This window comes from Genypterus blacodes, unplaced genomic scaffold (genome assembly GCF_046128005.1).
Source record: "Genypterus blacodes isolate CSIRO-AG114 ecotype Tasmania unplaced genomic scaffold, CSIRO-AGI_Gbla_v1 ptg000139l_1, whole genome shotgun sequence".
NCBI classification, from domain to species: domain Eukaryota; kingdom Metazoa; phylum Chordata; class Actinopteri; order Ophidiiformes; family Ophidiidae; genus Genypterus; species Genypterus blacodes.
Window position 1 is genome coordinate 973412 of NW_027466941.1, and position 15463 is coordinate 988874.

Here is a 15463-nt window from a genome sequence, read left to right on the forward strand (position 1 = left end):
TGAATTAATGCTGGGCTTTGTTTGTCATTTGTCCTTTCTGGGCGCTCGAGGAGAGAGAGAGAGTACACGTAGAGCAGCATTGTTTCTGTCCGTGGCAGTGAAATGAAAGTAAGGCGAAGTAAACGAGGAACAGGGACACACATTCATTCAATTCACCTTCAGCACTTCAGCACAGAATATAAGACACTTCAACACTGGTCACGTTTACATGCACGCTACGCTGTGATTGTTCTTTAATGCGAGTACACAGTTTGCCGTTGATGGTGTGTGAGGAGACTGAGTGCCCACAGAATTCTGTTTATGTTTGGGTTTATGACTTTAGTCAGTTTTAACGTGCATGTAAACACACAGGATGAAACAAAAGAAAGCAGCAACCAAATCTGACACAAGTAAAAAGCTTGAGTTACGTTTTTACAGTGAGCAACCGAGTATGAAGGCTGCTGTTAACGGAAACGGTGAAGTTATAGGGAGAAAAACTCCCATGTTACAAGAATTAAGTTATTTCTCTTGTAACATTTCAACTTTCTCTAAACATTACGAGAAATCTTGTGAACAGTGGCCCTCATACTCCTGTAGTTCCATGATGTAACGATGCATAGCCTGTAAACTGTGAGAATCCTGAGAGAAGGACGTTTGGTTTGACCGACGGCCAGAATCCCTCAAGAAAAAACCTAAACCCTAAACGTAAACATGGATTTGATTGGCAGACACAGGACCAGCTGTGGCCGGGAACACAGGAACAACACTGGCATTAACACACACACACACAGCTGCTAAACAATGCGATGTACAGTAACTGAGTCACCACACCAGCCATTACGGTGCGTTATGGCATCTGCAGAATGAATTAATATTCCCTTTTATCGTACAAGACATGCTGAGTAGTGTATCGTTGGTTTACATAGAGGAAAGGAGTGTGTGTATATGCAGGTGTGTGTTTTTACAGTTTGGCCGGTGTGCAGCCTTTCATACACGGATGGATGACCACATAGGGATTTTAATTTAATATTACGTCATCCTATCGGTTCCCTTTACGTCCTCTCCCATCATATTCACAGGGAATTCTGCCCGGCAACAACAGATGAACGGTTAAGCAGAGGGGAATTGATCCTCTGGAGTCACAATTAATACTTGAGTTTACCTTTTCTTGGCCATCTAAAAGAACAAGTGTAAAATAGTTTAGAAATGTAGTGATTGGCGCAATTAAAAACCAAATTTCATGAAAAGTAGAAATGCAAAAATGATTGTCGAGACTCCAGACGATACAGTTTGTGAGGCTAGCCTGGAGGATAAGCTTCGCCGTTAGTTAAATGATGAGATTGTCAACATCACCACGTGTTACTTGTATGTAGTTCTTGCTGCACACTAGAAGACTAAGCTGAATATAAAGGCCCGTCCCTCAGAAGCAGGTGTTTCTATTTTAGGGAGCTTTACTGTGGGTGTGTCCTCTTAAAGCGTGCCTTTGTTTCCACTCCAAGCTGTCAAATCCATATGTTTGAATACAAAATGAGTTAATGTGGCGAGCTTTGATTTTAAACGTTACAGCTCCGAAGATGAAACCAGTTAAAGTTAAGACTAACAGAGTTCAATGAGGCTTATAAAAGTACTTAAAGTGGTCTAAGAAAAACTGGTCTGGATGACAAATCCTCTTTGAATCAGCTTGGTGGCAAGGATCACTAACTAGTACTAACCACCCTTACCTAGCAATGGGCTCAAAGACTGATCCAAGCACTCAATATAGACCAGACCGCTAAATGAATGTAAAGAACGTATTATAGGATATGTGTGGATGTGATGACTGCAGTGTGTTAGACGTTTTAACAACAGGAAGACCAAACCGTGCCTGCTTTGGGGTTTTACAGAACGATTGAAGTGCTTCCATTTCTCTGGGTGGATCCAGGGATTTGAAAGTGGGCTGAATTACTTTGGCGGTGGAAGAAGTAGTGATCAGTTCAAACTGCATGAGATCCGTTCTCATGGAACAACACAATAATGGCAGGACTTCCCCCACATAGTTGTCATTTATAAAGGCGAGCTTGAACACTGGAACATGGAGACATTCCTCCCAATTCCTCTTTTCTGAAACCTTTTTACTAGAGCCGTCGCTTCTTTCTGGCCATCCACTCCTTCACCTTCCCCATCACTTCAGTGTGGCCTCAGGCTGAAGTCGCCGTCTCCTCTTTCCCTCCATCTCGCTCCCTCAGCAGCTGCTGCAGCCCCAGCTCCTGCCGCCGTCGCCCCGGTCATCCCCGGCCCTGCTCAGGTTGACCGTGCCCCCTGACGGCCCGGCCGGCTGACTCAACACCAGCGGCTTTTGAGACTTCAGCTTGTGTGCCACTGTCATGAAAATTGCCTCCACGTGGTCGCTGTTCCCGCAGCCGTGACTGCCATCGTCACCCTGGTTACTTGGATCCTTCGCGGACGTCTCAAAAACGGGCATGGAGTGGGCATCTGCAAACTGCTGTGCCACGTCCGTGCCCACTTGGACAGAGTCTTGGAGGTCGCACTTGTTTCCTACCAGAATCCTCGGTACCTCCGTGCCCAGCGCGTGCTGCTTGCACTCCTCGATCCAGGCGGGGAGGCTCCGGAAGCTGGCAGCATTTGTGACGTCATAGACAAAGACAACGGCGTGAACGTTTCTGTAGTAGTGCTGCACCATGGACTTCCTGAAGCGCTCCTGGCCTGCTGTGTCCCACAACTGGATCTGTGAAGAAAGTATGGAAATCATTCAAACATATTGATCTTGATGTGCAGCATTCCCTCCTAAATCAAGGACGTGTTTCAACAAACCTAACTTAGAAATGCAGGAAATAACACGAGACTGCATCACGTATTTGTGGAATTTCGTGGTCAGCTGTCAGACATTTCTCAGGGGATCTCCCTGCTGATTAGCCTGACGTGTATCTGAGTATGTTTCTGTTTTCCTAGAGTACCAAACCCATATAAGTGTTGTGACTAATGAGGCATTTATGTTGCCCACTGATGTTTGCACTCAGCCTCAGTCCCACATGTAAACAAGATCCATGCTGTGGTTAATGCAGGGAAAGTGCGGGAAGTCCCAAAAACCATGAGCAAGGCACTTTAATCCTGGAAGTGGTACAGCGGATCTGCTTGGTGGCCAACAAATAGAACTTCTCAGACAGGTACGACAGGTAACGTTAACATGAAATATGCAGCATTACCACATCACTATTAGACTGAAAGACTAAACCAGGTCAAATGATATTGTTCTATTATAGACACAAGACGGTTATTAGGCAATAAGCCTGAGCAACAGATTCATTACAAGGATACCAAGAGGATCAGCAATGGTGTAACATTACGAAAACACAAGTGGTTTTCTGAAACACAGACATATAATTATCTTGTCTCTATTTTATGATACCAATCGTCCTCGCTTGGCTTCTGTACACATAATGAATCAACAGGTGAAAACGAAACAAATGAATTCATTCTTGAGGAAATGATTTACAGCCCCCATGGCCAAGGTCTCCACGGTTACTGAGAGGATGCAACATCAAACTTTTAATGATGGTGGTGGTGTGTGCGTGGTGTATGGTCACGCTGCTGCTGGTCTGAGGCGGATCAGGTGTGGATGACAACATTTCAACATGGGCAGGCGTCATCATGCAGCTTGTGAAATGGACTTTTCAAACATGAACATAACTTAGCCCTTTAACTGTGCATCTGACTCTTACATTGAGGACCCTAGGTGTGTGATCTGTTTGGTAATCCATCACAGATAGTTGATGTATCACAGCTGTTCTCGAGCACAATAACAAGGGGTTGCGTTTACGTTACAAGGTAAAGTCCGCCAGAGTTATCGCGATACCCATAGATCAACGTCAGCGTCTTAGGTGTGTTTATTATAATAATGTTATTCCTAATAACGCCCGTCAGTTCAGCCTACGCGTCGTGCCCACCTTGATCTTCTCGCCGTCGATCTCCACCAGCCTCTCCCTGAAGTCGACCCCGATTGTGGCCTCGGTCTTCTCGGGGAACTTGCCGGCACAGAAGCGGTAGGTGAGGCAGGTCTTCCCCACCCCGGAGTCCCCGATCACGATGATTTTGAAGATGCGTGTCCTCGGCGGAGGAAGAGTGGAACTGGTCAGAGAGCCGGAGAATTCAAGCGACGAGCCTCCTCCCTCCGCCATAGCAGACCGGCAGGCTGGCTGAAAGCACCGGGGGGAAGCAGCTCGTCAAGGCGGACTGCTGCTGCTGCTGCTGTTGCTGTTGCTGCTGCTCTGAGAGGACCCCCACTGCTGTTAAAGGGCGCGTGTGTGAGGGATAAAATGACTTTGAATGTCAGCGTGTGTGTGAGAGTGTGTGTGGGTGCCGTCAGTGAATATGAACAAGTAAACACTCCCAGTTCGGACCTCAGCCGTGAAGCCACGTCCAACGTTGACGGTGGAAATGGGTCTCGCGATAACTGAATATGCTGCATTCAAAGACCGATATGAGAGTTTGTAAAAGAGAAGCTATTATTTACATCCGCAATTCCGCATACAGATGTAACAAAAGAGAGTCACTGCGATTTAAAACGTGATTTCTACAAATCTCCCAAAATATACATGCTAGAAATCTACTGCCTGCTTATGCGCCATGAAGCATCCATCCCCTCAGGTAACCTGGGACTAGGTTAACTCATTGTTCCTATGGTCAAAACTTTCCAAAGATAGACTTGAAATCGATTTCTTGCCCTTAAGATCAGGATATTCCTCTACCAAACAACACAAAATGTTCTCTCTCCACGGTCTACAGCAGTTTCAGCCAACTTTTATAAACCTCACGCGTAATGTCTTAGCATGACAACAGAATGATGTTAGAAGTGTTCGTGTCACTTTTATTTTATTCACTAGTGATTTGAAAAAAACCCTAAAATATATTCAAACTTATGAGCCCGAATGGCAGAACAGCAGGATAGATTAGGACATCATATTTCAGTTTAATAAGGTCTGACGCAGGATGAAATGACTTTTAAAAAAGAGGTAAGTCTATAATGAAGTCAAAAAAAACAACCCCCTCTACGGTCTTATCCAATAACAATGTGCTCTTCCTGATTATAGAGTTATCTATAACGTTTTTGTTTAGTAATGTTTCATCATCGGTCGTTCAGCATCACTGACGTAACGCACGTGAAAATCTGCGTCCCCGTTACATTGTGACCTTCACTTGCCCACTACGTCAGTCTGCCCTTTCCATATCCCCATTGGTAAAATTATACATTTTGTGTCCAAAAAAGATGTTTACATTTTCTTCAAAACCTTTATATATTTATTTGTATTGTAACATCACTTAAATACGTTTTTGAGTCATAAGAAGTTCGCAAACATTTTTTAAGTCCAAAAATAATTTCAGGCAATTTGTGGGGCAAGCCAAAATGAGGTCCTTCAGCGGTGCATGGTGCAACATGTGTTGGATAATTCGAGAAGCCTCACTGTGTGTCTGTCGTGACTGAAGAAGAAGACCTGAGCCCCGGTGTCGTGTCGCGCACACAGTCTGTAAGACTCCGCAAACTTAGAGCCTTCACACGTCTCACCTCGGCGTCACTGCTCAACTCTCCGCTCCGACTCACAGCGTTTCGTACTCTTTTAAAGCTTCCGTAGCCGAGTTGTCAAAATGCTCAGTGTCGCCAGAAACGTTTCAAGGACTCTCCCTACACGGAGCTGCGCCAGAAACGTGTCGTCTTTGGTGAAGAAGGTGAGAATCAAACTTCAAACTCTTATTTCATATTCTCCGATTAACGACAATCACAATATCGCGAGTTTTCAACCAGTTGCGCAGCTGAGCTTAGCATGCTAGCGGCGTTAGATCGTGACTGCCGGTCAAACGTCCTTTATTGTCTTATTGGTGTGTGTAGCTCGTGTTTTCTCTACGCGACTCACCTTAATCACGTAATGATTTGTCTTTGTCGTGAATTTACTCCGTTTTGTTGGCAGTTATTATCACAGGCTGTCTTAGTTGTTCAGATAAGTCGCATTGGGCTAAGCTAAAGCTAATTTGCGTTTATGTGTCGGCCCACTTGTCACAGATTTGCTCAAATTGACTCGAGTAGTAATTCAGTATGAATCTGGAGTGTTTGGAGGAGCTAAGAGTGTTAACCCCAACACACCGAGCACCACAGCACTGTCCGCTTACAATCGAACCAGAGAGTCTGTGTGTGTGTTTGTGTATGTGTGTGTGTGTGCGTGTGTGATTATGTCGCAGGTGAGGAAGGTCTGATGCCTTTGAGGCTCAGTGACCTTCAGTGAGGTGTCCCCCACCCCCAACATGACTCACACACACACTTGCTGTCCCACTGTTTGATCATCGCGTCTTACACAATCGCAACACTTTTTTCACCAACTCGCTCTGTTTTGCTGTTAAATAGCAACTTGTGTTCACCCATGTGTGCTATTTGGATCAAGTTGGATCTGTTCTGATCTCGTAAATTATAATCTGTAAACCTAAATGGCCACGTCTGTTACATTTTCTTGTATAGCAAGTTGAATTAGTACAACGGCTTAATGTTCCAGAGCCACGCAACCTCACTCACTCAGGTCATCATTTTCATACTGGCGGTCCTATACGTCACACTGTGGTCCAGGAGAAATGACCTCAACATGATCGTTTTGGTCTATCATTGTCAATCTTATGTTGCTAAATGTATGTTTCTCCTGTTTGTAGGCGTGCTGGAATGGCTTCCAAGCAGACGCACTCCGAGCTCTGTCCAGGAGAGACTATGCGTAAGTAACAGGACAAACCTCCAATACCTCTGATTATAACTCACACAGTATTAGTGATGGTTAGTGACAATGAGGGATGTTTGAGTTGAGTTTCCTTCTAATAGAAAAGATAACGGATATCTGTGTGTGTCACAGGTCGGAGGCCATTAGGGGAGCCGTCATCGGCATCGACCTGGGAACCACCAACTCCTGCGTTGCAGTCATGGAGGGCAAACAGGCCAAGGTGATCATGAGCAGCTTCTTCACACGTCTGTCAAAGTCTCTGCGTTTTAAAGTCGTGTTCTGTTAGCTAAAGTGTTTCTGCGCTCCGTAGGTGTTGGAGAATGCAGAGGGAGCAAGGACGACTCCTTCAGTCATCGCCTTCACCCCAGAGGGCGAGCGTCTGGCGGGAATGCCGGCTAAACGGCAGTCGGTCACCAACCCTCAGAACACGCTCTACGCCACCAAGAGGCTCATAGGACGCCGCTTTGACGACGCAGAGGTCCAGAAAGATATGTGAGTCGCGGGGTCGACTTACTCTCTCGAGCTTCTTCCTCAAAACTGGACAAGCCGATTGATCCCCGAGTCATCGATCTGTGATTCTGATCAGAGTTGTGTGTTGTTTAACAGGAAGAACGTTCCCTACAAGATCGTACGTGCATCCAACGGTGACGCTTGGGTGGAGGCTCATGGGAAAATGTACTCCCCAAGCCAGGCTGGAGCTTTCGTTCTGATGAAGATGAAGGAGACTGCAGGTCTGAATACATTTGTTGGTGTTGCTCTCTACATTACATCATGTACGGTAGATCTGAACCTGATGAACCGACATCAAATCAGGGGATTCTATAGTAAATGGCTCCGTTTGTGTTGCTTTGCAGAGAACTACCTGGGAAACAAAGTGAAGAATGCTGTGGTCACCGTGCCAGCCTACTTCAATGACTCACAGAGACAGGTACACACACACACGCACACACACACAATTATACCCCAAATTCTATACCCTTTCAATTGGAGAGCTTAAAGAAAACACAAAAAATGAAGGATATTGTGACCGAGCTCTGACATTAATTTCGTCCTCACGGTGTTTCTATGATGTCACAGGCTACCAAAGATGCCGGTCAGATCGCCGGTCTGAACGTCCTGCGTGTGATTAACGAGCCAACCGCCGCCGCTCTGGCCTACGGGCTGGACAAGACCCAGGATAAGATGTGAGTGTTGATGAAGAGGCGGGTTATCGGGTCCAACAATGGCTGCACAGCCAGGATTTTGATTAAACCAAACCCATTTCTGTTTCCAGCATCGCCGTGTACGATCTGGGCGGAGGCACCTTCGATATCTCAGTCCTGGAGATCCAGAAGGGAGTGTTTGAGGTGAAGTCGACCAACGGAGATACCTTCCTGGGAGGAGAGGACTTTGACCAGCACCTGCTCCAGCACATCGTCAAGGATTTCAAGAGAGAGGTAGAGGAGGAGAACTCTGTGGACAAGCGTTTGATTTGTCGCCTCGCCGCTCCCGGAGATTCTCATTTGTGTCGTTGATGTCGTTTCAGTCCGGTGTGGATCTGATGAAGGACAACATGGCTCTCCAGAGAGTCCGTGAGGCAGCGGAGAAGGCCAAGTGTGAGCTCTCCTCTTCACTGCAGGTACACGACCGCTTTGTTCTCCAGACTCCCGGTGTTAAATGATGAGGATGAACCATTTGAGCAGAAGTCACTTGTTTCTTTTCGGCCATAAGCGGCTAAACTGCTCTCATGTTAGGAAATACTTTGATTGACACGTCATTACCCATGAACTCGCACCCCCAACTCCAAGTCAGCTGTCCAGACGGTGTGTGTCCGGTTCAGTGTTACGGTGTTGGCAGAGAAACGTCTTGTGTTAAGCTTAAGTGCAGCAGGTTCTGTTTTAGATTCTGCTGCTGCTGAGCCTCTGCAGGACTCGGCCCAGTGAGAGTGGACCGCCCCGACGCTCACCGCAGGGCGGGCCTAGTGCAGGGCCGCACACGCTCCCAGCTTTGGGATTGGATAAACCCGCTCCAGTGATTTTGACTCGGCTGACGCTCTCTCTTTCTCGCCCTCCCTGCCAGACGGACATCAACCTTCCCTACCTGACCATGGACGCCTCCGGCCCCAAACATCTCAACATGAAGCTGACTCGCTCCCAGTTTGAAGGCATCGTGGGCGATCTGATCCGCCGCACCGTGGCTCCTTGCCAGAAGGCCATGCACGACGCCGAGGTCACCAAAGGAGACATCGGAGAGGTGCTGCTGGTCGGAGGCATGACCCGCATGCCCAAGGTAGGACTCTCTCTCTCTCTCTCTCTCACTCTCACACTATAGAGAGCGTCACACTCAGTAGTCCAGTGTTAACAGCGTTACTTTGTGTGTCTACAGGTTCAACAAACTGTTCAGGACCTGTTCGGCCGCGCTCCCAGCAAGTCCGTCAACCCAGATGAAGCCGTCGCCATCGGAGCGGCCATCCAGGGCGGCGTGTTGGCCGGTGATGTCACCGACGTGCTCCTGCTGGACGTGACACCTCTGTCCTTGGGCATCGAGACTCTGGGCGGCGTCTTCACCAAGCTCATCAACAGGAACACGACCATTCCCACCAAGAAGAGCCAGGTACCAAACCAACGCTCAGGCTCGTCTCTCAGGGCAGAAGGGCTTTTGTTTCGGCAGCAGCTGCACAATGCCAAATGAGTGCGCCCTGAGCCGGTGGCCGCCTCCCGCTGACGCTGTCTTTCCCTCCGTCTCCAGGTTTTCTCCACAGCCGCCGACGGGCAAACCCAGGTGGAGATCAAGGTGTGTCAGGGTGAGCGAGAGATGGCGGCAGACAACAAGGTGCTGGGCCAGTTCACCCTCGTGGGAGTCCCCCCCGCCCCCCGAGGCGTCCCTCAGATCGAGGTCACCTTCGACATCGACGCAAACGGCATCGTCCACGTCTCTGCCAAGGACAAGGGAACCGGCCGGGAGCAGCAGAGTAAGTGTCTTCCGTCGACTTGTACTAGTTACACGGAAATGATTAACAGTCGTGTTTAAACATCGTCTGACCCGTGTCTTCTCTGCTCAGTCATCATCCAGTCGTCAGGTGGTCTGAGCAAAGACGACATCGAGAACATGATCAAGAACGCCGAGAAGTACGCAGAGGAGGACAGGAGGAGGAAGGTAAAGGCCGGAAACGCTCGCTCGCCGCCATTCGCTGCTGTTCTTTAATTTCCTCTGTCTAACCTTTTTGTTTTGTGGTATGCAGGACCGTGTGGAGGCGGTGAACACGGCAGAGGGCATCGTCCACGACACAGAATCCAAGATGGAAGAGTTCAAGGACCAGCTTCCTGCTGATGAGGTACAGCTGAGCGCTTTACTAACTTGAATCTTGGCTTTCAAGAGAACACATTGTGTGTTCCTGCCAATTACGAATCGTGTTTGTCTATCTTTAGTGCGGTTTGGCCTCATTGATTAACATTTCCTGTCTGTCCTCTCCAGTGCACCAAGCTGAAGGACGAGATCGCCAAAGTCAGGAACCTGCTGGCCAACAAGGACTCAGAAACGGGCGAGAACATCAAGCAGGCTGCCACCGAGCTGCAGCAGGCGTCGCTCAAACTCTTTGAGATGGCCTACAAGAAGGTAGGAGCACGTTCCACGGGCCGGCCCTGAATGAAATGATGTGAGTGAATAAAATCTAATCGAGTTCTTCTCCTCTTGTCCTGCAGATGGCAGCAGAGCGGGAAGGCAGCAGCGGCGGCGGCAGCAACTCCGGCAGCTCCGGCTCGACAGAAGGAGAGAAGAAAGAAGGCCAGCAGTAGAACGATTAATGACCTTTGCGCTTTGTTATCAAGGCGTCTCCATGACAACGAAGGACTGGTGGGGGTGGGAGGGAGGAGGACGGCGGTTCTAGTGGCGAGCTGAATCGTAGTCGTAGTCTTTTGAAATCTTTAAAAAAAAATATTCATTTTGTTACGATTCTGTTGATTAATTTTCCCTTCATGTCCTCTGAGCTCAGCCCGGGCGACTTCAATGCACATAATGTGTGAAGGGTGTAATAAATATATATATATAAGTATATATACGTAACGTCTATATGAGGATTAGAACCTGCTTCAAGATGTGAACCAGGTTATTGGCCTCGCTGGTTCTTCGCATCCGATCGTGGCGCCGTTCTGGAAATCGCACTTCACGAGAGCCGCGCTGTGATTGGCTCCGATGCTACGAATTCCCCTCGCTCGGGACATCCTGTCCGTCTCCATCCAAACGTCTGAAATGACAGACATCACAGAGGACAACGCCAATAATGCGCTTTGTTCGCCTTCAGAATGAGGTTTTTGTTGACGCCATAAACTGCTCTTTGTCACGTGATCCGTGTTGTGTAGCTGCTTCGTCATGATCCACGGCGTCCAGCGTGCAGGCAGGAAGCAGCTCATTGGTGGATTGAGTGTGTGTGGGGGGGGGGGGGGTGTTCTGTGTTTGTTTTGTTTTTGTTTTTTTCTGGGTGCGACTGTAACTGGAGTGAAACTCACGGTCACAATAACTTACTGTCTTTTCTAATAAAATGTTGAACTTCAACTCCTTTCATGTTGAGAGTAAATTGGCCCCAGCTACTTAAAACTTCCTCAAAGAACCAGCAGAGGGAGCCATTTCAGTGGTTCAAGAAAAGTGAACAAAATAACTAACAGAAAAAGTATTACTTCTTGTTTATAGTTGCTAAGCTACTCCAGTTGAAGCTTGCAATGTAGCTGAGCACACTGAAGCCGCCTCAAAGAGCAGAGTTGAATGTTTTCCACATTTTTGTCTATAAAGTGGTTCTCTTCTCTTCAGAGTTATTTCTTCAGTGTATTCCGTAATGATTCCAGAGTTTTCTGGTTATTCTATTCTACGCCCAAAATAGTCCTGACAGCTTTGTTTTTATACAGTAGATCAAGATATTCATAACTTTAGAATCATTTTTAAATTGTAATTGCATCTGAGAAATGTCAGCTGCTGGTCACTTCCTGGATGAAGGGGGAATTCTCTCCTCCGATTCCTCACTCAGTCCATCTCACACATGCACACAATCTTGTAGGTGGAAAGTGAAGTGAAACTACGAACCGCTTCCTCTTTTTCGTCTCTGCCTATCAACACACTCAGTCGGCATGAGGGGTTTGCAGCTCCTCCTCACAGATGTGTCTATGCTGATCAGTACAGTGTTCACATGTGTGCTGCTGGGGACAAGTGGACATATTTGTCTGAAAGCTGCAGATATGGAGGTTGTGTTCGGCCTGCTGCTGCTGCTGCTGGGAGTTTCTAATGGTGAGCTGTCTTCCTGTTTCATACGTTAACATTCACGCTCCAAATTTTCTGATATTATGCAATGTGACTCAAACACTGTTACTCATCAACTGTGAGAAGAAACAACGGTTAGGAGCTCATATTACTGGGAAGCAATGATGTGGAAACTCAAGGATCACTTCCACATCAGTATGTAATGAACATAATGACAACCTTCCATGTGTTATTGCATTAGATAACGTTTTAAGATTTATATTTACCTTGAGCGATCAAAATTCTCCAAGGTTCTGCTCTCACTTATAAAAAATAAATAAAAATAAAAGTACAGTAAGGACAGGCAGCTGTAGACGAACCATGAATCTTAATGAAACTCTTTCAAATTAAGAAAACCTTTGCCACTTTGTTTTTTTTTTTTTAAAGTTTGTAGTTTTCTGAACATTAGCTCTTCTAAAACTTCTCTGTAATTTCTATCCTGTTGCCTTATATTTTTCACACTATTGTTCTGATTCACTGATTGTTCCATCACTTCATTGCAACAATGTCACGAAATATTCCATCAAAAAGATTTCATGCTTGTTGGACAGGCACATAACTAAAATTGTAATTTATTATTCATGTATCGTAATTTCTGTTAATTTCATTTCAGAGACAAACTGGTTTTTGGCTGATTGATGCACAGGGGTGAAGATAGGAATGATCAAAATTGTGATATTGCTGTTGTCCTTTCTTTTTTACTTTCAGGTGTGGAAACCGACTGTGATGGCAGACAGGATGGAGCTCAGTGTTATGGAGCTTTGGGAGGAACTGTGAACCTCCGACTGGTGACAGATGCCTCAGAGATATATAGATTGAAATTACTAAATAACACATCAGCAATACTTAATTGGAAACAGGGTAAGATTACTCATAATGAGATACAAGACAGATCCTCTTTTACTGTCAGTAACGGAACATTTAGGATAATTAACTTGAGCAGGAATGACAGTGCTGAATATACAGTTGAAATAGCGGATTCAACGGGAATAAAGACAGATGTGTGGACTCTACAACTGACCATTCAAGGTAAACAAATATTTCAATTGTATAATTTATAGTAAAGCATTAGGAGATGAATTACTTTGGGATAATGATCCAATCTTAAAGTTGGAGATCCAGCTGGATATCTCACACTCATTAATAAATGTGTGTTTCCCTCAGCTCCTGTGTCCTCTCCTAAGCTGGTCTCTGAGTGTTTGTCTCAGGGGATGGTGAAGGTGTCCTGCTCCTCTGAGGGAGGGGACAGTCCTCAGTACAGCTGGACTCTGGACGGACACATGCTGACAGACGCTGAGCTCCTCTGTGGTAACAGTGAGTCTAACACCATCACTCTGAGACAAGGCCTGTCAGGACGACTGCTCTGCACAGCCAAGAACAACGCCAGTGAAGCTGCCAATGAGCTGCAGATAGCTCCCTGTGAAGGTGAGACAGGTGGTGAATAAAACAGCTTCATGGTCATGATCGCATCATTCACTCACCATGGTTGCTCCTTTTGTTTGCCAATAGGCTTCATACTCATTAACTGCACCTTATCCAATGGGACGGCTGTTAATGGGTGGGTGCTTCAGGCCAATAACACGTTGTGTGTCCAGCCAACAACCACCACCAAGACCACACCCACCACCATGGGTAAGGAGCCAAGCACCATAGTGTCCATTAACCCCCCCCCTCACATCACACCCACCAATCAAACTGGGACATCCATGATCTCAAAGGACCAATGGTACATGAGTAAGTGAATGTTAACTTTGCTGCAGCGACGGCAATAATGTTATTTTCCTTTTGAGGCTTTGTGTATTTCTGTTCAGTAATGTTTGATGTCTGTGTCTGTCATTGTTTACAGGGTATTTGCCGTATATGATTGCTTCACTGTGTGCAATTATTGTGGCTGTGTTGGCGTTGGCGGTCTGCTGTGCTTGTAAGAAAAAGAAGGAGACGAAAGAAAAAGGTATTAAAATAACTTCCTCATGACAGAAACTGCATCATGTTTGTATTTTGCACAATTCATGTTTATCTCATAGACTTTTAGATACAAACTAGCACCAGTAGGAGTTATGGGATGAAAAGCAATATTAGCACAAGGAGTTTCTAGGTGAACAAAGGCCGGGTGTTACTGCTTTGGATCCGATGATGTTCGGAGTGTGTTTATGTGCTAATGTCACTGGATCCTTCCTTTCCACAGACAATCAAGGGGACCAGGATGTAACCTATGAGGATGTGAGGATCACGCCGCGCCATGGGAAGCCCAGGCCGCAGCAGGTGGAGATGCAGGTGGAGTACGGGCAGGTCAGATTTTCACAAGGGTCCAAGAGGAGAATTGAGTCCCCAGCAGATGATACTCTGTACGCCGTGGTCCGTAAAAGCCAGCGATCATGAGATAAACTGTTCAGTATTTAAAGGAATTTCCATTTATGTAGGATTCTTCTATCACATTACAATAAGGTGAAAGAAGAATAATGCAGAAATGTGTTATTGTGCTAATTGTGGCTGCTTTATAAACACTTGTATTTAGTATGATGTATTCTTAAATATGATGGGACGAGCTCGTTTCTGCTTGTGTCTGACAAAGTTAATTTATTTTATGTTGGTTGATGGTAAGTTTAGGCTCAGACCATTTCCAGTCAATCCCCGCACTATGCATGCTTATGCAAATTTGCTGAACATTTACCGATCTTTTGGTTCATTCAATACATGTTAAGTTATCTCCTTCCTCTGTTAGAAACCTAAGAATAACTTAAGCGGGCCGGCTCTCTCACGGAAGTAACAAGCATAGAAGCACTTCTGCTTTTTCTTAAGTAACAATCGTCCATCTTTCACTCCATCATTTACTTTCATTCATTTTCATTACATGGCTGAGTTAGAGTATGTTTGTGTAATTTATTCTTACATGAAGTGTGAAATGCCCGCCCTTTATGCTTTTGGTGATAAGGGAGCATTTGGCTTCATTGCAGTGATCATCAGCTTCATGTGAGGCAATATGAGGACTTAACCACATCACCAAACACAAGATAGTTTATCTCTCTACAAAATCTGTGTTGTGTTCTAACTAAAGTTTCTGTTTCCTGTGTTTGAACAGCTTTACTGCTCAGAATGTGCCAATAATATGAGCATCTGAAGCTCTTACATGTGTCTCTGACTGTGAATGTTCTATTAGTTCTAAAAAAAACAACAACAAATAACAACAACAAATAAATGAAACATGTAAAAGCTCCCGGTGCGTGTTTCTGTGTGTGTATACGTCTTGCTTCTACCTCATAAACAGACTGCATAAGACTCACCATAAAACTTCAGAATAGCCTCATAAAACACTTCCTACAAAAGGCTTTAGTTCAATATGTTTTGAAAAATGTATTTGATTTGATCACTTACAATTTAGTCATATTAATATTTTTTATATATTCATTAGTTTATTCTTGTGATCTAGTTCCTCTTTATTACTGTTTGCATTTCTGTTTATTGCATTCTCA

The 15463-nt window shown here is 45.7% G+C and overlaps 3 protein-coding genes across 6 annotated transcripts in view; 2 read left to right on the top strand and 1 right to left on the bottom strand.

The window, feature by feature from the left end:
- LOC143011789 (hemicentin-2-like) overlaps positions 1-15214 on the top strand; it is a 46645-nt gene extending 31431 nt beyond the window's left edge. For 3 of the 4 annotated variants that reach the window (XM_076164783.1, XM_076164782.1, XM_076164784.1), the window contains 3 exons: positions 13503-13727; positions 13840-13944; positions 14179-15213. In XM_076164783.1, coding sequence (XP_076020898.1) covers positions 13503-13727; positions 13840-13944; positions 14179-14372 — 524 coding nt within the window. In that variant the 3' untranslated portion in view covers positions 14373-15213. Of the gene's footprint in view, positions 1-13502; positions 13728-13839; positions 13945-14178 lie in introns of all 4 variants that reach the window. The other variant, XM_076164781.1, reaches the window with a different exon arrangement.
- On the bottom strand, positions 9-4379 carry rab33ba (RAB33B, member RAS oncogene family a). Its single transcript, XM_076164788.1, has 2 exons — positions 3924-4379; positions 9-2704 (listed from the first exon to the last, which is right to left on the bottom strand). The coding sequence occupies exons 1-2, from the start codon at positions 4152-4154 to the stop codon at positions 2201-2203; spliced, it is 735 nt and encodes a 244-aa protein (XP_076020903.1). The 5' UTR covers positions 4155-4379; the 3' UTR covers positions 9-2200.
- hspa9 (heat shock protein 9) lies at positions 5409-11258 on the top strand. Its single transcript, XM_076164785.1, has 16 exons — positions 5409-5700; positions 6667-6725; positions 6861-6948; positions 7039-7220; positions 7335-7459; positions 7583-7656; positions 7806-7912; positions 8002-8164; positions 8254-8346; positions 8787-8996; positions 9093-9320; positions 9456-9678; positions 9769-9863; positions 9949-10041; positions 10182-10322; positions 10409-11258. The coding sequence occupies exons 1-16, from the start codon at positions 5620-5622 to the stop codon at positions 10499-10501; spliced, it is 2055 nt and encodes a 684-aa protein (XP_076020900.1). The 5' UTR covers positions 5409-5619; the 3' UTR covers positions 10502-11258.
- Positions 15215-15463: the final 249 nt, after the last annotated feature.